Below are 24,085 nucleotides of genomic sequence, written 5' to 3'. Positions count from 1 at the left end.
CAAAGTAGAATTACCATATTATAAAATAGTTATATTTTTAAGTTTTAAAGAAACTACATTATCATTTTCCAAAGTGTATGTACCACTTTAGAGTCCAACCAAAAGAACAAAAAGGTTCTAATTTCTCTCCATCTTGGCCAATACTGTCATCTTATTAGTTTTGTAGAAGCCACCTTAATAGCAGTGAGATAGCATCTCACTGTGATTTTCATTAACATGTCCCTGATAATCCGAGTATTTTTCCAGTGTTTATCAGTCATTTATATGTCTTCTTTATAGAAACAACTATTTAAATCCTTTGACCACTTTCCCCTAATCCTTTCTTTTTTCCAAAACCGAGGATTGAACCCAGGGTTTCACACATGTAACACAAATGCTCACAATTGACCTACATCTCCAGTTCTGGCCAGTTTTTAACTGTGTTTCCTTTTGTTGGATTACACAATATGACTTCTGAGTCATACATATATATTTAAAAGTAAACTAAATTCAACAGAAAAAAAACCTCCACCAGAAAGCAAAATCTCTTAATTTTTCAATAGAGTTACTGTCCAGAAATCTATTTGTTTCTTTTCAAACTTTTATTAACCCATCATTAACATGCCATGTCTTAATAAATATATTGATGCTCCAATGTAAACAACATATGAGTAAGACCACTCATGAATATAAAGCCAGTTAATCATTCAAACTGGTGCCAAGTATAGTGAACATTTAACTTTTGTTTTTATAATCACAAAAGCTTTTTAAAGATATCTTGGGGGCTGGAGAGATGGCTCAGTGGTTAAGAGCACCAACTGCTCTTCCAGATGTCCTGAGTTCAATTCCCAGCAACCACATGGTGGCTCACAACCATTTGTAATGATACCTGGTGCCCTCTTCTGGCCTGCATGGACACATGCAGGCAGAATACTGTATACATAATAAATAAAATAGATCTTTAAAAAAAAAAAAAGATATCTTATAGAACTAGAGGGCTACTAAACAGCATTTGATGTTCTTGTTTTAAGTCATAGATTTATCTTATGGGCCAAAATCAAAGCATAATATGAAAGGATTTGTGTGACATGCTACAAATTATAATGGTTTACCAAGGGATAATCAAGCGTTAATTGAAAATTTATTGCAGAAGAAAGGAATTTAACAATTTCAACTAGATAAAGTGTGTAATAATTCAGTACATTACTAATTTCATGTTACTTTTATTATTTATATAGGCCAACATGATTTTTTAAAAAGAAGCTTAAAACACAATATTCTATACCTGAATGAATTTGAATTAGAATGTTCCTGGAGAGGGAGATTAGAAGGTAAAGTATCATCATCATCATCATCATCATCATTGTCGTCATCACTTTCTAGACTCTCCTCAGAATCATACTCTGCTCTACTTTGGGAAGGGGGCAGAAAAGGCTGAAACAAAAATTATATACCTTATCATCCAAATGTCTGGTTTGATGTATCTAAACATATAATTCATCCCATTTGAGGATATTCCATTGTAAGTAAAATATTATTTACTACACCGTATCTTTGATATAATTTTATCTATTCACCCATTCAACAAGAAATTTCTTCATAATGTCCCTGAAAAGTCTACATGAGATATATCTAATAGCTACACAATTCTCCCTTATCTCTCTGACAGGTCACAGTATGCAGCCCAGGCTACTCTTTACCTGGGGTCTTCCTGCTTCAGCCTCTCAAGTGCTAGGATTACAGGCATTTGACAGCATAGACTGGCTTGAGACAAGAATGTTTAAAAGAATTATAGCCAATGCCATCTGAGAGTTTTACATTTTTGGTGGTAAAGTTAAACAAGTAAGTAAAGAATTTAGTAAAACTAAGTAAAAAAAATATTAAGTGTTACAAAAAGAAGTAGTTAAGATGGAGAAAAGTAAAAGTTGACCATAGAAGGCCTCTTTGAAGTGTCATTTAAGTGAAATGTAAAAGAGAAAAAGTAACCAGCCTAGACAATATAATGGGGCTTAGAAAGTCTGACTAAATAATAATCCCATATATAGAGAAAACAATTCTCCAAAAATGAAGGTCAAATAAAAATAGAGAAAAAAAAAAGAGACAAATTCCCTGCATTACCTGAAGCATACAGCTTAACAGGCCAGCAGGAGTGGAACCATCAGAGATTATTTAGAAGTCAACTACCATAAGGCAGTATGAAAAACATCCAAAAGTTGAAAATGTGAGGGATTTGGCAATTAACATAAAAGAGCAGAAGAAATAAACAGTCCTTGCTCTGTGGTATAGTGCAGGACTGAAAAACTGATCATTTGAGCAGAAATTCTTAAAAAAAAAAGAAAATGTTAATAACTAGGAAGAAAAATAGAAAGGTTATGTGACTTTTAAAAGTAATTGTCAAAACAAATGATAAAGCAGCTGAGAAAAACGTGCTAAGCTATACAAATAATGCAGTCTAAGCATTAGTATATGCTAAAAGTAAAATGTGTAACCTTACTCACTCATTGGGATCATAATTGAAAAATTAAGCATGAAGTTTAAAGGCGTCTCATCAAACTGTTTTCTTGCAGCTTTAACAAACCATTTTGTGTGTCTATCTATGTGCATATGCATGTGTGAGAGCAAGGTCACTGTTTGGTGTCTTGATCATTGCTTTCCACCTTAGTATTTGAGATGGGGCTCTCACTGAATCTAGAGCTCATGATTTTGCTAGACTGGCTGGCCAACAAGGTCCTGGGACCAGCTGTCCCAGGTTATCCAGTTACAGATGTGCATCACTATATGCCTGGCTTTTAGATGGATTCAGGGAATCCTAATTCTGGTCCTTGGGCTTTCACAGCCCTGAATAACAAGAGGATTCTTCTTTCATTCATTTAAAAAAAAAAAAAAAAAAAAAAAGAACACTGTAACGGGAAGTTTTCCTGTGTCCTGGCCTGCCAAAAGTCAAGACAAATCTCTCCCACTCGAGTCCCCCAAATAAACACATACGAAGCTTATATTAATTATAACTGCATGGCCAAGACTCAAGTTTTTAGCTAGCTAGCTCTATATCTTAAATTAGCCCATAACTATTAATCTATATATTGCCTTTACCTGTGTCCCATTACATGTTGTTCCTTGGGCGGCTGGCTGGCGTCTCTCTCCACCTTCTTTCTGTCTCTCCCTTTGAATTTCTCGCCTGGCTCTAAGCTGCCTTGCCATAGGCCAAACGGCTTTATTTATCAGCCAATCAGAGAAACACATATTCGCAGCATACAGAAAGACATTCCCCTTTTCTGTCTAAACAAAAGGTAGAGACAGGAAGAAGGAAGGGAAGTATGCCAGCCAGCTGCCCAAGGAACAACATGTAATGGGTCGCAGGTAAAGCCACGGAACATGTGGCGATACATAGATTAATAGTTATGGGCTAATTTAAGATACAAAGCTAGCTAGCTAAAAGCTTGGGCCATGGCCATGCAGTTATAATTAATATAAGCCTCTGAGTGCTTACTTGGGGGACACGAGTGGGAGAGACAAGTGGGAGAGATTTCCAACCGGCTGGGACACAAGAAAACTTCCAACTACAAAGCACTAACTGAATAATCACTGATGAACTTTGAAAGGAATGATGTGATTGACTTCACTCATCATAGCATATATCTGTTTTCAAATAGTGATGTGTGGAAAGTTAGGAAAGTTTGCATTTTATGCTATTATTAATATGTAATATAGTGTAGTACACTCAGTTTTGGAGAATAATGTTATTTAACAAAATACTGGTAAATGAGATTTACACCAGTCAAAACAAGTCAGGGTGGCCTACAGTATTAAAAATGAATGCGGGACTATGAGCTTGGCTCAGTGGTACAAGGCTTACACAGGTTCTACATTTGAAAAGAAAAAGGAAGAAACTGAGTATGGAGAAGAGATGACCAGAACGCCTTTACTCCTGGGTCTTGACTCTTGGCTATTATTAAGTACATAACATTAAAATGTCAACGAACTCCTTTTTCTAATCTTACTTAATAATTTCAGTTTGAAATGGAGTCCTAATGCACATAAATATATATACTGCCTTAAAAACTGCTTAGATGTATGATCAATATAGTCAAAGTTTCTTTTTTATATTGTAGAATATCTTGACCCAAGTTAAAAATTTCAAAACGGAGTGAGAAAGTATTTAGAAGTTAATCACTTATTTTACAACCACTTGTTCCATTTGACTACATGAATATTGTTCTGTGTATCAATGTTTTATTACCTTGGCTATGAAGTAGTCCCAGATACTTAGCTCAGGTGGGATGAATTTCTCCTTGACTGTCAGTGATTCCTGATTTACTGAGGAAGAGGTTATGGGGGCAGATTCTCTGCCAGATGCTTTTGATGGACTAAAATGTTTGTTTTGTTTTTCTCCTTCAACTAGTAAAGAAACAAAGAAGAAAATAGATTATTATTAAAGTACTATGTCTAATTGCCATCTTTACAAAAAAGTTACAGATAATTTCAAACAACACACACAAACTAAAATATTATTATGAAAGTACAGAGCAGTTGAAAGAGTGGGTAGGAGAAGTAAGAAGGAAAGATGAGTTTGTAATAACTTCTGTTTTTACCTTATCGTGTCCATAATTATCTGAATGCTAATTTATTTGTTGTATGTAATGTATAACAGATGTAGTATCTGCCCACAAAAAAGAAATCCCTCTACAATTTAGTTAGGATTATAATAGAAGTTTCCCATATCCTTCTATGTTGTGTTTTTAAAAAGAGGCTTGCTGATAATTCAACCCAGTGATTTATGCATATCAAATATAGATTTTACCAGTCAGCTACCCCAATAAACACTTTAAAGTAATAGATGATACAATGTCAGTATGAATTTAAAATGCCACACTTCAGATTGTTCAGTAACAAACTGGTCTCATTATACATTTAAAATATATTTTTATCAGAAAGTATTGTTAATATTTTGACTTCCCTAATTAAAGTGCATTACATCTTGAAAATGGTTTAGAGATGGACTTCCTAGTCATTAGAATCACACAAAAGTAAAAACTCAGCCTTTACTTTCTAAAAACTCTTAAATTAGTATTCTTTCAGTATTTACCCTAGAAAACTAAAACAGTAGTATCTGAAAAGCAATAATTATATGGGAGCTTGATTTCAAAGATTTTTATGGTACCAGTATTCAAAGCCAGGTTCTTGCACATGCCATGCAATTACTGCATCACTGAGCTTCATATCTACATGCTATAAAATGTTTTATGAATACTAAGTCATAAGACACATTATCAATTGTAGACAAACAAGGATCCTGTAGACAAAAGCATGACCTACTATGCAAACAACTCACATTAAGACACAACAATATTTGTCTCCAATGGTTCCAAATGAGATTTACTTACCTTCCAAAGTGATGTAAATATTTGAGCCTTAGTTACATTTTTTATTTATCATTTGGAATTATTCAACTTTAAAACAGAACATGCGCATGCAATATATCAAGCAACAATAATCTAAGTTTAAAATAGTAATTATGTAATTTTGGAAAGGAAAAATAAATGGCATATTCATATTCTAAGATATTATATAATAGTGGTTCCACTGTTACTTCATCTATTAAATGATTACATTTACATATTTAAGTCTATATAAACTGTTGCTATTAACATCTGATGATCAACAATCAAATTTCCAATATACATATGCCACATATAACACACACTCTAAAATTAAACGGACAAGAAACTGGATGTAGACCTTATGCATTATCTAAGAGAAATGAAAAGGATAAATTGTGGCTAATAGAAATCAAAGGCATGATTTACCCAGTAACTGATGGAAGCAGATGCAGAGACCCACTGCTGCCAAGGTTGGGAAATCCTGCTGAAGACTGGGAGGAAGGATTGTACAAGCCAGTGGAGTCAAGGGCATCACAAGGGAACCCACAGAAACAGAAACAGCTAACCTATGCTCATAGGAACTCACAGAGTCTGAACTAACAGCCAGGGAGCCCACATGGGACCAACCTAGGCCCTCTACATACGAGTGACAGTTGTGTAGCTTGGTTTACTTGCTTGGTCTACTTGTGGAACTACTAACAATGGAAGCAGGGGCTGTCTCTAATGCTTTGGCTGGCTCTTGGGAACCTATTCTTCAAACTGGGTTGCCTTGCCCAGCCTTAATGAAAGGCGAGGAGCTCAGCCCTTCCTCAACTGGATATGCCATGCTTTGCTGATATGGGAGGCCTGCCCTTTCTGAACAGAAGCAGAGGAGGAGTGGATGGGAGAGGAGCAGAGGGGAGTAGGAACAGAGGAAGAAGGGGAAGCTGCAGTTGAGATGTAAAATAAATGAATACATTTAATTAATTTTTTAAAGGTTTATTGATTTACTATATATACAGATGCATATACTATATATATGTATATATGTGTGTGTATGTGTGTGTGTGTGTGTGTGTGTGTGTGTGTGTGTGTGTGTATCATTACAGATGGTTGTGAGCCACCATGTGGTTTCTGGGAATTGAACTCAGGACCTCTGGAAGAGCAGCCAGGTCTCTTAACTGCTGAGCCATCTCTCCAGCCCTAAATTTAATTTATAAGAAAAGAAAAAAAAAACAAAAACAAAAACAAAGGCATGCATGAAGGAAAGGCCTGATAGAATCAAGAAATGCCATACATTTAAAAAACTTAATTCTTATTTGCTTTGACTTACTAATAGGTTTCCATGTCAAATAGATTTCATAGACAAATATCCCTTCCTCTCCTTGAAAATTCTGATCTTACCCTCAGCACATTCTGTACTACAGATATTTAGAAATGTATGTTATTCCCAAAAGAAATCAAACAGAAATGAAGGAAAGTGTATGAGGTTACACCTAAGGCCGGGAATGGGAAAGGCAACACTGCTTTCTGTAAGTTTTCCTGTATTACTAGATTTGCTGCCATGAAGTTATTACTGTAATGAAAACAAACAAACCAAGGGGCAGAAGTGAGAAGGGGAAGGATAGTATGTATGAGTGGGACTGAACATGCTCCAAGTACATAATATACATGCACGAAAATGGTCTTAGGTAACTTGTATAATAATAAAAATACTACATCAAAAGCTAAGAAGTTTGTTTAACATTTATTTTACCATTTTCCTTTTTTTGTGTATGTATGTACTTGTGTGGTGGGTGTGCATCTGATGTAGGTACATATTTGCACATACATGTGGAAGCCAGAGTACAGCCTCAAGTGTCATTTCTTAGTGATGCTACCTACCTTGTTGTGTGAAGCAGTACCTGCCACCAGGATCTACCTGTCTTCACCCCCCTTCCTCAGTGCTAAGCTAACAGGGAGTGCCACTATGCCTGGCTTTTCAATGTGGGCTCTGGAGACTGCACTCAGTCCTCACTCTCGCACAGCAAGCACGACACTGACCGAGCCACCTCTCCAGACTAGCTTACCATTTTAAAGCAGATGTAACAAAACCAGTATTTTGTAAGCAGATTAAAACACTACTTCTTTAAGATCGTAACATAATCAGCAGAACTATTTCATTTCCTCCTTTTCTACTGAAAGCCCACTTATCTTTGGGGGTTCCTACAGAGAATGACAAAGAGTACAAAAAATTCATAATGGGGAATTATGAATTCCCCCCAAATTATGAATTAGTCCCAAAACTCAAGGGAAAAGGGTAAACTGCTTAACTGATGACTTAAAATAGTTTATGCTGAAGGAAATACAGTTAAGGAAAAGATAAAGGACATTTAAGTTTAATAAAAAATAAATCCCAAATCCATTTCTGGTTTTAGCAAGACGATTCAGGCTAAGTTCGTAGTCTCTTAGAAGCATGCATACCACAAAGGGTACTTTAGATACAAACCTACCTGAAATCTATAAACAAACTTTAAAGAGTCCAAAAGGAAAATACTAAAGAAGCAATGAATTAAATAAAGTTTTTTTTCTTAAATGAATAAGATTAATAATTTTCAAAACTGACACGATACTATACAGATATAACAATGCTTGACTCTCAGAGTCCTCCTAGACTCATTACCTCATATACTACTTTGTACCTTTTTAGCAAGTATTCACAAAAATAAATTTACAAGCTGGACATGGTGACACATAGCTTTAGTTCCAGATCTTCGGAGGTAGAGGCAGGTAGATCTCTTGAGTTTAAGGCCAGCATGTCTACAAAATGAGATCCAGGCCAGCCAGAACTATACAGTGAGACCCTGTCTTAAAAAATAAATAAATTTATAAACATTTGAATAGGAAGTAGTAAATTTTCTCCAAATCCTACACCAAAGCAGATTCCAAGATAGTTGATGTGAAAAATGATTCACTGGAAGATAGCAAGAAAATATCAAAGCTGCTATTTAGACTTCTTTGGTAAGTAAAGGGAGGAGCTGGAGAGAAGGAAAAGCAGGGCAAGAGGACGAGAATAAGGGGCAGGTGCTGAGACAGGAGTAGGAAGACAGGAAAAGGGAGAGGAGAGGGCGAGGGAAAGAGGCTGGAGGAGAGAGAAAACAAGCTTTAGTGCTATACACACATGAGTACACAGGTCTAATGCTAGTGACTCGTGCATGTTCTGCAAAGTGTTTATAATCAAAAGATCTAGGATCACTGTACTGGAATAGTAACTCTAAATTATTACAAATGCCACAGTTTGGAAATATATTCAGTCTATTTTATGCAGAACTTGAAATAGCCAAAAACATCAGGGGAAAAAGTCTATAGAAAGACAATATGCTTAGTTTTAATAACCTTATGAAACATTATTACCCACTGATGCGAGTATGTAGGTCAAACAGATGATATATTAATTTTTTGTATGGCTTCTACCTTTGTATATATCAAAAGAAGCAGCCTTAATAGTGAAATAAAAGAATAATTATCTGTAAAAAAAAATACATTTACATTTCTTTCAAGCCATCCTGGAAGGCTTCTTATAACTCCCATTCTCACAAAAATAAGTGCTATTTAAACAGGAAGGGAAACTTGATGTGGCACGGCCCTCACTAAGAACCTAAGACTAACAAACATGAATTCACCCCCTAAAGTGAGTTGTCTCGTGTCTCGCTGTCCGCTAGAAGCTCTTAACAATCAGTCACCAGTGACGAGTGTTTGCTGTGCTCAAGTGCACTTAGTCACTGACATTCATCTTAAAGGAACTTCCTGCTCCTGGTCAAAAACATTATTCTGCTAAAGGGATGATTGTAATAGCATGTAATAATCACTAATAAAACACTGATCTTTCATACAAATTCTATATAGACAAATGATTCTGATTTTCTGATCTATATTTAGCATAATCAAAGACCAGAAATAATTTTAAATGTCTTCAAAATATCTATCATTAGCAGTTTCATTAAAAAAAGATATGACATGCTTACCACAAGTAAAAATACTCATTTTATATTTCATTCTACAATTAGGAGACAAGATTTTCATTAAACTTATTAAGACAAAATTCAACAAGTTTTATGGTAAATTTTCTCACAAGATGCAAAATTATAAAAATTACAATGCAAGAAGCAAAAGTATGGATTTCTAACTGTTTGCAGAAAAAGAATAATTTTTAAAAATTGCTCTTGCTGATTTTCAGCTAATTTTAACAATTAATTATCACAATTTAAAAATATCATGAGCATACATTAATTACAACAATTATAAATATCAAATTTTTCATGTGATGTAGAATTCACAAAGGGAAATTTCATTAATGCTTAAGTTAGTAAGCTATTTCTGTTATGAACTTTTTGGTTAAGAATCCAAGGCTATAATTCCTATCCAGGTGGCCACAAGGGGCTACATAAGAAAGCTAGTGGAGCAGGAGCCAGGGAGCAACTGGGAAGCACAGTTCCTTCATGGCTCCTGACTCCAGGTTCCTGCCTTGAACCTCTCTGAATGATGGATCTGAAGTGTATGCCAAAATAAACCCTTTTTGCCCACAGTTTCTTTTGGTCAGAGCTTGCTAGCACAGCAGCAACAACAATAAAACCAAAATATAACAGTCAGTAAAACAATTAGAAAAAAGTATATGAGATATGCAGAAAAAACTGTATAGTTTAGTTCATGAGACCATTATTTCAAATCACTTAAATGAGAATTTATATCAGAGTAAGAAACATAATTAGCAAATCCCCCCCCCCCCCCCCCTCCCGAGACAGGGTTTCTCTGTGTAGCCCTGTCTGTTCTGGAACTCACTCTATAGCCCAGGCTGTCCTCGAACTCACAGAGATCTGCCTGCCTCTGTCTCCCGAGTGCTGGGATTAAAGGCGTGCACCACCACCGCCTGGCACAATTAGCAAATTTCAAATGCCTTTCCTAGCACTAAATTTGAAAACACTTTTTAGAGAACATGTACTTAAGGGTTCCAAATAAGTATTTCATTTTCAATACACAGTACTTTGATACTGACTTGTTAGGAAAACAAAATAGTCTTCTCAATTTTCATTTGGCTAAATTTAACAACTTAAAATATACATACTTTAATGCTGACTGAATTCACATCGACTTTCTGAAATACACTATTTTATCCTTGTGATAGTTAATGTTGTCAACTTGACATAATCTGGAATCACACAGGAGATGGGCCTCTCTCTGGGCATGCCTGTACAGTTACCTCGTACTGACTGAGGTGCTATTATAGGTAGTGTCACTTCCTGGCTGGGGTCCTGGACTGTCTAAGTAGAGAAAAGGAGCTGAGAAGCAGCAAACATTCACTGCTCTTCTCCTTCTAAGGGCAGAAATGACATGACCAGTAGCTTCAAGTTCCTCCTGCCCTGACTTTATGCCATGATAACTCTACCTTGAACTGTGAACTAAAACAAACATTTCCTAAGTTGCTACTCAGAGTATTTTATCATAGCAACAGGAAAAGAAATGGAGACAATCCCCTTGGTCAACAATGTATACTGAATACTATTTAATGCCAGTAAGCTTTTGGGACACTGTGATTGTTCTTTTGCAGCAATCCAAACACAAAGCACTGTGGACTTACACCTAAAATTCCTCAGATTGCTGTGCTATATTGGCATGCTTTAAGAATATGTAAGGTGTCTAAAAACCAAACCTTCAGAACTTCATTTCACACTACCAGCTGCCATTCTGGTGTTTTATCCTGACAGTTTCTTGGTCCTCAGATTTTTCTCCTGGCTTTTCAGAGTATCTGCTTCACAGGCCTGGCTGTTTCTGATTGCCAATACTACGCTATCCACTGCTTCCCTTCTCCCTTCAAGTCTCTCACTCCCCCTCCCTTGACTTCTCTTTATTTTCTCCCCTGTTCCCTTTCAAACTAGAATAGTTTTTCTCTTCATCAACTGATAAATAGTTCCTCTAAATCACACCATTCACAGTTCCTGGAAGTGCACTCAGTATGACTTCCATGACTATATTCAGAATGGTTTCTGAGTTCTCAAAGACAGACAAGTATAAGGTGGATATATTTATATCTAAACTTACCACAAGAAAACCGTATTTTCAATATTTTATTTGGATAACTTGTCCCCAATCCTAATAGGTAAACATACAGGTAATAAAAAGTAATCAAATAAGTAAAAATTATCAGAGAAAATGGTTAAGATTATCATTTATTTTAAGATCCTTACAACTATACAATGATGTTTTTGCCTACAAGCAATAAATCTTAGTGTTTAAATAAGAATCAACCTGACCTTTGAGTAAAGCTCTTTATATTTATCTGTGCTCAGCATAAACACTTGAAACTTGGGCTATCAGTGGTAGAAGTTTGCCTAACATGCACATGGTTGCGGGCTCAATTTTCAGCATCAAATAAAAAGAAAGAGTTGAAGATAAGATCAGACTAATAATATACTTTTTATCTTGAACCACATGTTAACATTGTTTAGCAAAAGATATCCTTAAATAATTAAATTTAAATAATAATTTTAAATTTAATTTAAATAATTAAGTCTTAAATGTTTTAAAATATTAAAAATGGAGCCAAAATAATTTACCAATTATTAATTTAATCATTAACTCCATGACCTATGAATCTAAAATGTATGTTCGGTTGACAATTTTTTCTTGAACTCAAGATATATGAAAGATACAGTCAAGGTGAATTTCATAGTTGTTATTAATTGATGGAAATTATATCATGGGAAGTAACTTTAAAAACCACTATGAAAATTAAAATGCTTAATATTTTAGTAAATAAGTAAATCTGATATGTAAAGTAAATTTGCACTTAAAATCTGTAATTTTAAGGAAAAAGGTAGAAGAAAATAATTTTAATTCCGAGCAAAAGGATTGGTGAGACAAGTGTAGTGGGTAGATCGATACCAGGTGATGCCATCAAGTCTGTGGAGCAGCCAGTCAGCACTGGACCTTTCCGTAGAGAAGCCAAAACAGTTTCAGCTTCTGAATTTCTTCAAGCAAGTTAGGGACCACAGCAGGGAAAACTACAAATTATCACTCTGATACCGTTTGTCATTTCACAAGTCTTTTTCAGACTTGAAACTGTAACTTCACTACTTAAAAGCTGAAACTTTTCAACAGAGGTGCAAATGGTATAAAATGTAACAACAGCAAACTTTCTACCCCAGAGGCTGTCAACTATGACTTTTTTTTTTTTAATTTATTTTTATTTATTTATTTTTTGAGACAAGCTTTCACTATGTAGCTCTGGCTGTCCTAGAACTCACTATGTAATAGAATAGACAGGCCTCGAACTCAGAGATTTCTCTGTGTCTCCAAGGCACTGGGATTGAAAAATGTGCACCATCATGTCTGGTTTAAGACCTGTTTTTATATCCAAAATTTTACTGAAGTACAGCCATCCTGATTTAATGTCTATTGCTTCTTTTGTGCTACAAGGGAAGACTGAGTGGTTGTGAGATACCAAAAGGTCTCTGGACCAACAAAGCTGGTTCATGTCTGCTCAAGATTATGAACTCCTTGCTTTACTGTAAGCATCAAATAATTAATCCCTGTCTGTTTTAAGATTGTATCCTCCCTCCCCCATGTGTTCAAGAGGGTAAACAGCATGAATTAAAAATTAAGAGTGACAGATGAATGAACAGTTTCAATGTGAGGATAAAGTAGAAGCTAAGCTACCAAGACTTTGGTTGTACAATCATATAGGATCATAGCTTAGTGTAAAGAGTGTCAATACTGCTAATGACTAAATATTTTAATAAGATAACGACTTCTTTTTCTTCAGTTACAGAAGAATACTTAAAATCTAAAAATATTTACTTTTCAGGTTATATATGGACTTTAATAATAATGTTGTTTTTGCATTTATTAATTAGTTTATTATTATATATTACTTTATATATGTCATTATTATTCATTTACATTCATACAAAAGCATTGCATAAATGCTTGTAGTGATTGATTTATTTTCTTTTTCTTTTGCAATATCACTTATTATAATAGCCAAAAATTGGAATTAAGTCCTTCAATGAACGGTAGTTAAACAGCCCAACTGGGGAATGAAAAGAATGGATTATTGATCTACAATCATGTGGATGGATCAATCTACAGAGAGTTAAACTAGGCGAAAAAAGACCATTTCAAATGATTACATGTATAATTCCATTTACATAACGTTTTTCTTTCTGTTTTATTTTCTTTGGGGGCGGGACAAAGTTTCTCCACATTGCCCCAGCTTTCCTGGAACTCACTACATAGACCAAGCTGGCCTTTAACTCACAGAGATCCTCCTGCCTCTGCCTCCCGAATGCTCAGCTTATACAACATTTTGAAAGGACACATTGTTAGGAATGGAGCTGAGTTGATGGCCTAATGGGTAAAAGGGGGCTTCAGAAACATTCAGGATTTAAGATCTCTGAACATTTTCGTTCTGGGGATAATGAGAATTTACAAAAGGTTTGTGAAAACTTATGAAAAAGTTATAAAAAATGCCTGCCATAGCTGTGCATGGTGCACATCTGTGATCCCAGTAGCCAGGGAGGTAGAGACTGGAGGAAAGGTCAGGCGTCCTAGCTTATCTTGGCTCTGTAGCAAGTTTGAGCTAACCATGGGCTATAAGGAAACCTTGTCTCAAAAACAAAATCTTTTGAGTGATGGTGACTGATGTCTTTAATCCTAGCACTCAGAAGCAGAGGCAGGCAACTCTCCATGAGTTCAAGGCCAGCCTGGTCTACAGAGAGAGTTCCAGGCCAGGCAAACAAACCAGCAAATAAACCAAAGCCATGTAGAATCAGCATTCAATAGATAGTAAGTAAGAGATAACAGAGTGGTCCTGATTACTTTGTGCCAGACATTGCTATGAGAGCTTTATACTCAGTTTCAGTGCTTAGCCATTTGTCCTATCGTTGATTCCTTTTCTAGTTCTCTTAAAGATTGTAAGAAATGAATTAACAATAATGTTTATAAAACTTTATTTTATGTATGTGTTTTGCTTGCATGTATGTCTGTGCATCATGTGTGTGCCTGGTGCCTTCTAAAGATCAGAAGAGAATGTTGGTCTCCCTGGAACTGCAGTTACACAGTTGTAAACTGCTACATACATAGGTGTTAATACTCAACCTGGGTCTTCCACAAAAACAAGTGCTCTTAACTGCTAAGCCATCTCTCCAGCCCTACAATGAGTTTTTGAAAAAATAATTAACCCAAATCAAATTGTATTTTCCTGTTATTTTTTTCCTGTTATTTCCTTTGCCAACCATTTGACCTTCCATATCATAAATATCTAAACCTACAAATATATACAGGTATGGGTCTAAGGTATTTAAAGGCAGTAGGGAGGAAGCAGATTGAAATTCAGAGATAATCTTTCTGAGCTTCACTTATAATAAGGGTTCCTTTTAAAAAACATTTAAAATTGTTTCCAAATTTTTATTTGAAGATTCAGATTTACATGTATTTCAGTAACTTTTGTTTCATTTTGTTTTTTGAGACAAGAGTTTCTCTGTATAGTTTTGGTGCCTTTCCTGGAACTCACTCTGTAGCCCAGGCTAGCCTCAAACTCACAGAGATCCACCTGCTTCTGCCTCCTGAGTACTGGGATTAAAGGAGTGCTCCACCACCGCCCAGCTTTTGTTTGTTTGTTTGTTTGTTTTTTGCTTTTTTTTTGTATTTCAATAATTTTTAAAAATTTAATGTTAGTATAGTTAAGAGGTTTTCCATTATTATAAATTAAGTCCTAACTCTACTCCAGATAATCCACAAAAGTGAAAACCCAATACTATCATGTGTGTTAATAAATCACAAAAAGAAAAGGTTTAAAAGACATCATGAAAATTATTTTCAAGTTGAAAAAGTGGGTTGTTTTAAATTTATTTAAATACATGTACTTTTAACATCAGAAATGAAAAGATACAATTAAACTATTTACTTTTCACGGTATTAAAAACACTTAGAAATCCAAATACTCTAATAGCCAGCCATAATATGCAGATCATAAAGCAGCCTCATGGGAAATGCTTTCTCAGTCATTTCAAGCCATACTGGGATGTCCTATGATGAGGACTAGCAATATTTTTCTTTTGGTTTTGTACATTTAGAAATGTTAAAATTTAGGGGTCAGAAAATATCCAAAACCAAGAATTTGAAACTAGAATGGAATAGCAGAAAGTTTTATAAAATGCTAATCATTGTTTTAAATCAAAAATATGGCTTGAGTAAAAGAAATTTGTCAATTTTTCTTAAATGCCAAATAAAACAAACTATCCCACACTATGCAACCCTTCAAAACCAACACAAAGCAAGCTACATTGTAAAAGCCTATTTCCAAAGCTAAGATCTTGCCTGCAAGAGTGGGAGGGCTATGAGAACTGATGGCTGACAGAGCTTTGGAAAAGCCCACACATTCCATGGAGAATACCACTACCTGGTGGGGGCTAGGCATAGCAAAGTGCCTTCCTGCCAAAGAAAGAAGAAAAAAATCTGTATTTGGAATAGAACAAAAACCAAAGTGACTATATTTCAAAAGAAATGAAGATTTTTAATACTCAGAGACACATTCAAGTACATTAAATAGTGTCATCAGTGCAGGAGTATCTTAAAAGATTGAAAAGTACACCAGAAGCTTTAATACTTTTGTTTTTTTAACCACATTATTGTTAGTTGATAGTCTTGTATAACGAGCTTTCTGACACAAAATTAAAACATAATTACATTTAACAAAGTTATCCATCTGAATAAAGCTTAAAAAAAGAAAGAGGAGAAAGAGGAAAAGGGAGAGGGAGGAAGGAGGGAGTAAACACTTACCGGATAAGGCTTTTGAGTGCGTCTGTGCTCCTCCCCCAAACACTGCAGACCACATATTTTCATTTAGGGGATGGGCTACAATCCGAAATAGCTCATTACTAGAATGTGTTGCCAGCCCATGAATGAACAAACTAAGATACACTGCTGTGAGAATTTCACAAAGTAAGACTGTAAGTCCTGATTGGGCTTCTTCACCAGAAGAATTCAAAAGTTGAATCAGACAATTTATTCCTAGGAACAAAAAACAAACAAACAAACAAAAAACTGCCATTAACAACAAAAACAAAAAACATTTTAAAGCTAAAAATTAAACATATTTTTCTACTTTTTGAAAAAATTCACTCAATCAGCATTAAGTCATCCCCTCCCCCAGATTCATAACCAGTAGGTTAGGTTACTATGGTTAAGAGCATTTACTGAAATATTTGTTTAATTTAGATAAAATGAAACTAAACTTATGTCAAATCTTAGTTAAAATGTTAATGGCATAAATATTTTGATAAAATATTTTAAACTGTTTAAGAAATAATTTCACAAAATGAGCTACTTTAATATAATGATCAGGAAGTATTGTTTATTTGCTAATGTCTTGTGTAACAAGAGCTTTTTGTGACAAAATTAAAATGTAACTGAAAAATTTGCATTGAATTTGTAATGGTGTCAAATTTAGCAGTATTTAACAATGATCATCAAATAGTAAAACTAAGCCAAATCTGCTTTTTACCATTTAACATTTCCAATAAGGCTAAAAAAATAATTCATACATGTAAATTACTTATACCTGGCCATTGAGCTGGTGATGTGTTAGGAGTTACTGATTCATCTAAACTTCCTGTTCTCAAAGAATGTCGATGGGCAAGCAGTACTGTCTGATACACCATTCCAGTAAACTGATTTGTTTGAAATGAACTAAGAAAAGAAACAATATTTAAACCTAAGATGAATTCCATATATAATATTCCAATTCTTAGACATAATTTCTAAGGTATCTTAAATAGAAATTTTTGTTTATAAATTATACTGTTTTTATGTCTAATATGTTCTATGGTGTTATATTATATTAATACAGTATTCTCTAAAGTGAAAATATACATATTCTAAACTAAACAAATTTTGATAAGTGTCTAGTATATTTATTTAGTGAAAGACGAAGAATACATTTAAAAAATCACATTATTTTGGCCCATAAGAAGCAAGCTTAAATATATAACTTTAAAACAAACGAATATAATATTTACACTTAGAAAGACAGTGGCTTAAAGATGTTGTACTTGGTGAATCTCATGGATCATAACATTTTGATATTTGTAAATAGATTCTTGGGCTTTATTTTCCAAATTTAAGATGGCAGAGTAGCAACAAAAATTCCCTCAGCCTGTAGAAATATTTATGATAAAATAAAAACATGTTGATGAAACCAAAGCAATACTCAATTACATAAATGAACTCAGGATCAAAGGAAATAAAAACTGAAGCTACCTTGGTAATAGACAACCAGAGTGGTGAGTGGTGCTGTCCATGGACAATTCTTAGAGATAAGATGAAATGATAACCAAACACCAATACTGATGAGCATTGATACCATGTAAGAGATAACTAACTATGACATCTCCACTCACAGAAGAAAACTTATCAAAACAGTTAAAAAGAATGTTATACATAAGTAAGTTTTCTAAAGTCAAAACACAAAGATAAAGCATAAAAATGGAAATGATGAAAAGAGATTGAGAGGATCATTACACACATTCCTAGTGGTCTAGGAATCTCCTGATTTTTCCATCTACCCAGGGATGTATCATATATATCTATCAATGGATTGATTCCCTCTGAAAGAAAGTCAGAAACCAGTTGAAAACTAACAGCCACTAGATAATTGAGAAAATATCTGCACCAAATAGGTAGGAAAAGCTATGACACAATCAGGTATAGAGTCACTCACTACAAAACTGGATAGCTATCTATTTTCTTATGAAGATAAGAAAACGGCTAGACCTCATGTACCAGTCTCTAACTCATTGGTTCTCCACAATTACACTCTTTTTTATTAAACTTTTTTGAGAACTTCATTCATGAGTCTTGTTTACAACATTTTCTATCCCTTTCTCATTCAACTTATCCTGTTCTTTCTGAAAGCCATGACTTATTATTGCTGTGTGCAATTGTGTGTGTGTGTGTGTGTGTGTACACATATACTGAGTCCATTTAGAACTGTTTTTATGTTCATGCAGTTAGGGCTGATCAAATGGGACTAAATAACCCATCAGAGGTTTGTCTCTGGAGAAAACTCACTCTCCCTATCTCAGCAGCCACTGACTGCTTTTTAGCTCTTAATCTAGAGGTGGAGCCGTAAGAAATTTCCCTTCTCTATGCTGTTTAGGCAACCATCCTGCTAAAATTTCATGGCTTTTGCTTCCTTTTCATGTCTACAAGTCATTATCTTACAGCAGGAATCTCTTAAAATATTTCTGCCTCATTTTGCATGATTTTCCCTAAGCCTTAGGTGTAGGGCTTGTGTTACTATATATATAGACAGATATAGATATAGATATAATTATTAATCCTTCATTTGAGGCAAAATAGATTAATCCTGAGGCTATCAGATTAAAAGAAATAAGCTAGGCATAGGGGAAAAACCTCCATTTTTCTCTCACATGTTATGAATATTATAAAAGTTATCTCATGGTAGTGGTTACCAGAAACTAAGGAAAGGAGGGCAAAGCAGAGAGGCTGTGTAACAAATACAGAACTTCAGTTAGACAGAAGGAATCATTTCTACTGTTCTATAGCACAGCAGTGGCTACCGTCAATACTGCGTTGTTTCAAAATAACTATGACAGAATTTTGAATCTTATTACAAAAGAATAAAAAGTACCTCAATACCCAGTTTTGATCACTAGTGTATGCACTGTGATATCAAAAGTATCACATACTGTAATGCATAAATATGTATTATCAATGTGCATAAATTTAAAAACCAATTTGCAGTCTTAAAATGAAAAAAAAAGAATTTCTAAAATTTTATTTTGTTACATTTTGTTGTTAGCTTTTAGAACCCTGTTCTTTTCTAATGAGACAGACAGGAAGTTGTTCTAGGTGGGAGGTGAGATGGGGTGGAACTGAAAAGGTGAGTAAACTGTAATCAGGATACACTATATGAGAAATAATCTATTTTCAATTAAAAAAAAAGAAAAAAAAAATGGACGTAAAAGTTCTAGTATCTGTCTCAAAAAGTAATAGAAGACAGACAATAGTTAAAGAAGTAATGTCAGGGGCTGGAGAGATGGCTCAGAGGTTAAGAGCACTGGCAGCTCTTGCAGAGGTCCTGAGTTCAATTCCCAGCAACCACATGGTGGCTCACAACCATCTATAATGAGATCTGGTGCCCTCTTCTGGCCTGCAGGTGTACATGCAGACAGAACATTGTATACCTAATAAATAAATCTTTAAAAAAGGAAAAGGAAAAAAAAAAAAAAAAAAGAAAGAAAGAAAAAAATGTCAGAGTACTTCAAAGAACTAAAGCTAGACTATACACCAGAATGTCAATTTTTAGGCTTTTAACAATTATTCTAGATACAGAATATGAAGAGGAAATTCCTAAATAGGAAATCTGTGAAAAATTTCTCAATTCTGTTATCAATAACTCATTTGCCGATGTGCCTCAGACATTTTGTTATATATCAAACTATAGAACTTATCACTTAAGTATGATGTTTATTATTTATCATCCATTCATCTGTTTTAATGAGAACAATTCTAAGCAAAGAGTATTTTACTTATTTTTAATTTCTCAGTATCTATCACAATATTTAGCATGATGGCAGTGATCAGTTATAGACAGTTAAGTTACAATAACAAGGGTTAGCTTCAGTTTCCTTTGCATAAAAGTATAAGCTGAAATTTCAAAGATGAAGAAAAATATTCAACATCTCAGTCATGTGCTTTGTGCATTTATTGAAAGAAGTGTTATGTATAGTTTTGAATTAATGATGTACAGATAGGAAACCTTACTGTTGACTGAAAGTGATCTTAAATTTCACAAGAAGGTATTTACCTGTAGTTATGACTACCACAAAGGCACTGATAAATACAAGCAGAAAGTGAGGCTGCTAAAGTATGCATTACATATACCTGAAAAACAAAAACAAAAACACACAATTATTTTAAGTAAATTTTTTTATGTATAATTTTGCCAGAAAGGAAATAAAAAGTCTTTTGCCTCCGTAGAGTATTTTCTTCTTTTTGTCCCCTTAGGAACAGTTTCTACCCACAGAAGTCATTCTATAGAAATGTTAAAGAAAAGACAAGTTCTCTGGCAGAAATTACAAACCACACAACTATTATTTCTCCAGACCAAAGGTGAGAAGTATGAACTACCGAGAACAATATGAATCATGTATTAAAAGTATACCCTTCAAAACAAAGTCCACTTTTTCTTAAATAAAATATGAATAGTAGTAATAAATGACAGGTCACTTATGGACATGTCACCAAAGAAAATGCCAGCATGTATTATAGTCATCTGAGAATGAAATTTTAGAGAAAGAAAAAGTAGGAAAGGCAGTGAAGGCAAATAACTGTTTTAAGGAAGAAACGATTCTAATCTGACATGACAGGAGCCATAATAATGGAAGCCTGGATAAAGAAGAGTAAAGCAGAAGAGCAGGTCAGAATATAAAAGATTATCTGATTATGAAGTGTAAGTCTTTCATGTAGATAAAAATGGGTATTGATAGATAAAAGTCTAATTGCTTTTTGGGCTTCAATTGTCAGCAAGATCTGTAGTTAAAAATATATACTGAAATTGCTAGAATGCAAATATGGTAACAATAAGTGGTAATATCCCTCCAATATAGGGTTGACATCTATTTCTCTATTCATTGGTCTTTTGACTTATTCCACCCACGAACAGAAGAGAAGAAATGTGTGAGCCCTGAGCTCCAAAGGCAAATTCTACTCTTGTTGCTCTTAAACCCCTGAAACTTTTGTGTAACAACCAGAAACAAAGTGTCACTGGGCTATGAGGTATACAAACACTTGGATAAACATTACTGAATGAGTCTCTGATGGTATTTCTACAAGCAAAAATATCTGAACTAAGTAGTCTGATGAAACAGACTGACCTCTCCTTCGTCAATCAGCTGGGAGCCCTAAGAGGAAGAGGTGGTAAGGAGCAACCTTATCTTTTAGAATAGAACTTACTTCCTAAGCTTTGAACCTGGACTGGAACTAGAAGGTCTTTTCTTCTATTCACCAGTTTACCATGGGTAAATCCTTGAGCCATCACAGTCACTGTGGTAGTTTAAATGAGAATGGCTCCCACAGTGGTGGACTGTTCAAGAAGGATTAGGAGACAGGGTCTTGTTGATGGAAGATTGTCACTGGGGTGGGCTTTGAGGTTTCTAAGTCTGATGCCAAGCCCTGCTCGTGCGCGCGCTCTCTCTCTCTCCCTCTCTCTCTCTGCCTCCTGCTTATGGATCAGGAATAAGCTCTTGGCTACTGCTCCAGCACCATGCCTGCCTGCCATCACATTTCCTGTCATAATGACCATGGATTAATACTCTGAAACTGTAAGCAAGCCATACCTATAATGTTTTTCTTTTATAAGCTACCTTGGTTGGGGTGTCTATTCACAACAATGAATAGTAACTATGCCAATTACTTATAAACAATTTCTTTCCCTCTTCCTCCTTTCCTATACCATCACACTCTTTAAACATCCTATCAGTTCTACTTCTCTGAAGAAACCAGTTTAACTATTTGGCTTGCCTGCTGGAGGGTGAGACACATAAAGTCAAATCTGTCAATCACAAGAAAATAAACAAGGCTTTATCACCTAGAATCTAGTTACCCACCAAGAGATCAAGAATAAATGAAATGAGTTGATTCCTGTAATTAATGCTAATAGGCCAGCAAGATAGCTGTACAAGATGCACACATACACAAATATATAAAATAAATGAATATATAAGTGTAATAAAATAAAGAAGCAGAATTAAGGAATGCAGTTTGTTGAAAATGAGCAGTTTTCAGGAATTAGTTTTCAAATTATATAGTATATACTTTAGGGATTTCTACTATAGAGTAATCCAGGAAAGGAAGTGGGGGTAACCCTCCCCAAACTGTAAGAATTAAGCATATATAAAAGGGTAAAATTGTGGAAGGAGAGTCTACTGTCAGGAGAACAGAAAATCAAACTGGTATGGTATCATAGCCTGGGAGGTAGCAGGAATCTTAAGACGGTGTCAGAAAAAACTCCTGAGGGATATACCAAAATTGCCAATTAAACTCAGTCATTAAAGGGATCTCAAGAGAGGAAAGATCAAATATAGTTTCAACAGGAGATAACACACAGTGAGATGGGTAAGAAGATGGTATGATCAATTAAATTATCTATAATACGATTAGTACATTTTAAACAAGTTCCACGTTCCTTAGTAACAAACTTATTCCTGAGCCACTCTCACAGAGGATTCAATAAATCTGGAGTGAATTTAGGAATTCAAACTTTTACCAGATAATTCTGTTAGCCTCGAGAGGAAAGGTAACAAGATACTTCACATCATTTTTAAAATGTGTAGCTTAGTATTGATATGGGAATAATTCAGTTACCTGTTAGTGCTTTAACACCAAAATATTAAGCTTCTATCCTTTTAAAAAAATATAGTATTACACCCATTGAAAACACCCTACCCTTTATAAACTTAAGAAGGACCAGCCAGATGGCTCCATGAGTTTTGCACCAGCCACCAAACTGACAACATGAGTTAGAGCTCCAGAACTTACATGGTAGAAGGAGAGAACTTACTGACTCCTGCAAATGTCTTCTGACCTCCATGTGTGCAGTGGCATCTGTGTACCCATACACATACACACATGTATTGCAATAAAAAAAGGTTATGGAATAATGTGGCTACAGTTATATATATATGATTTGTAACTGTTCATTTATGCTTATTTATTGTGTGTCTTGATGAGGTCATGAACAATTTGCAGTAATCTGCTGCAGTAATCGGTTCTCTTCTTCCACCATGTGGATACAAAGCATCCAGAGCAAGTTTTCAGTAGTAAGTGCCTTTAACATCTAAGTCACTCTCCAGCCCCGCTGTTTTAATATTAATGAAGCAAATGAGGATTAGACAACTGACACAAAAGAACTCAAGTATCCTGTAAGATGTAAGTAACACACTAGTCTGGCCCAGAGCCAGGTTCCTCAAAGGGCAATTGTTAGCACAATGAATACTATGTCTAGTTTGGGGTTTTAATTTTTGTTAGAAAGGATTAATGTTTGTATCTTCATTTTATCATTCCGTCAAGTAAATGAAAAGCTTAAAATCAAACTGAAAATACTCGCAGGAGGCAAAATAAACCAGATTCAGAAAAAGCAGCACTTGAAGATAGAAGGAGGCCTACGTGGGGAAGAGAAACTAGGGAGAGAAGGAATGAGTACATAAGGAGGAGTGGTCTAACGGAGAGTGTATGTGGAAAATACAACTGCACATTTTATACAGATGCAAAAATGCTAAAATAAAATCCACACTTTTATCTAAATAATATACACTGGCAACAAAAAAAGCTTGAAATGCAGCATACTTACTTTACTGCTTTGGCTATCAGGATGAGGTGGTGAATCAAAATTTATTATGGCATGTAGAATATCATGTGTTAGATTACTAAGGTGCAATAGTGGATTGGCAACTACTGTTTTGGCACTGGCTGTACAAGCAAACAGAAGAGGCACTGAAGTTTGTTCTGACAGCGGGTTAGGAAATATTGGTTCTGCTGTTTCCTTAAAAATAAAGAAGAAAAACAAGTTAAACTAACTATTTAGTTATAATCTACTCCTTAAGTAATTAAATAATTCAGGGGATCTTTAAAAAAAAGATTCAAAATTAAAAATGAAAAGCATTCAGAGTACATACACCTTAAGTCGTTAT

At 34.8% G+C, this 24,085-nt stretch overlaps 1 protein-coding gene across 5 annotated transcripts in view; it reads right to left on the bottom strand.

Moving 5' to 3' along the window:
• The window catches only part of Dmxl1 (Dmx like 1), a 151,961-nt gene that overhangs the window by 41,461 nt on the left and 86,415 nt on the right, over window positions 1-24,085 (bottom strand). For 3 of the 5 annotated variants that reach the window (XM_036205232.1, XM_036205233.1, XM_036205236.1), the window contains 7 exons: window positions 23,746-23,937; window positions 20,203-20,279; window positions 16,933-17,060; window positions 16,152-16,382; window positions 15,690-15,803; window positions 4,217-4,374; window positions 1,265-1,413 (listed from right to left, as the gene is read on the bottom strand). In XM_036205232.1, the coding sequence (XP_036061125.1) occupies window positions 1,265-1,413; window positions 4,217-4,374; window positions 15,690-15,803; window positions 16,152-16,382; window positions 16,933-17,060; window positions 20,203-20,279; window positions 23,746-23,937 (1,049 nt within the window). The remainder of the gene's footprint in view (window positions 1-1,264; window positions 1,414-4,216; window positions 4,375-15,689; window positions 15,804-16,151; window positions 16,383-16,932; window positions 17,061-20,202; window positions 20,280-23,745; window positions 23,938-24,085) is intronic. The other 2 variants (XM_036205234.1, XM_036205235.1) reach the window with 1 other exon arrangement.

This window comes from Onychomys torridus, chromosome 13 (assembly GCF_903995425.1).
Source record: "Onychomys torridus chromosome 13, mOncTor1.1, whole genome shotgun sequence".
NCBI lineage: Eukaryota > Metazoa > Chordata > Mammalia > Rodentia > Cricetidae > Onychomys > Onychomys torridus.
Note: the sequence above shows the minus strand (reverse complement) of the source record. Positions and strands in the feature narration are given on the sequence as shown.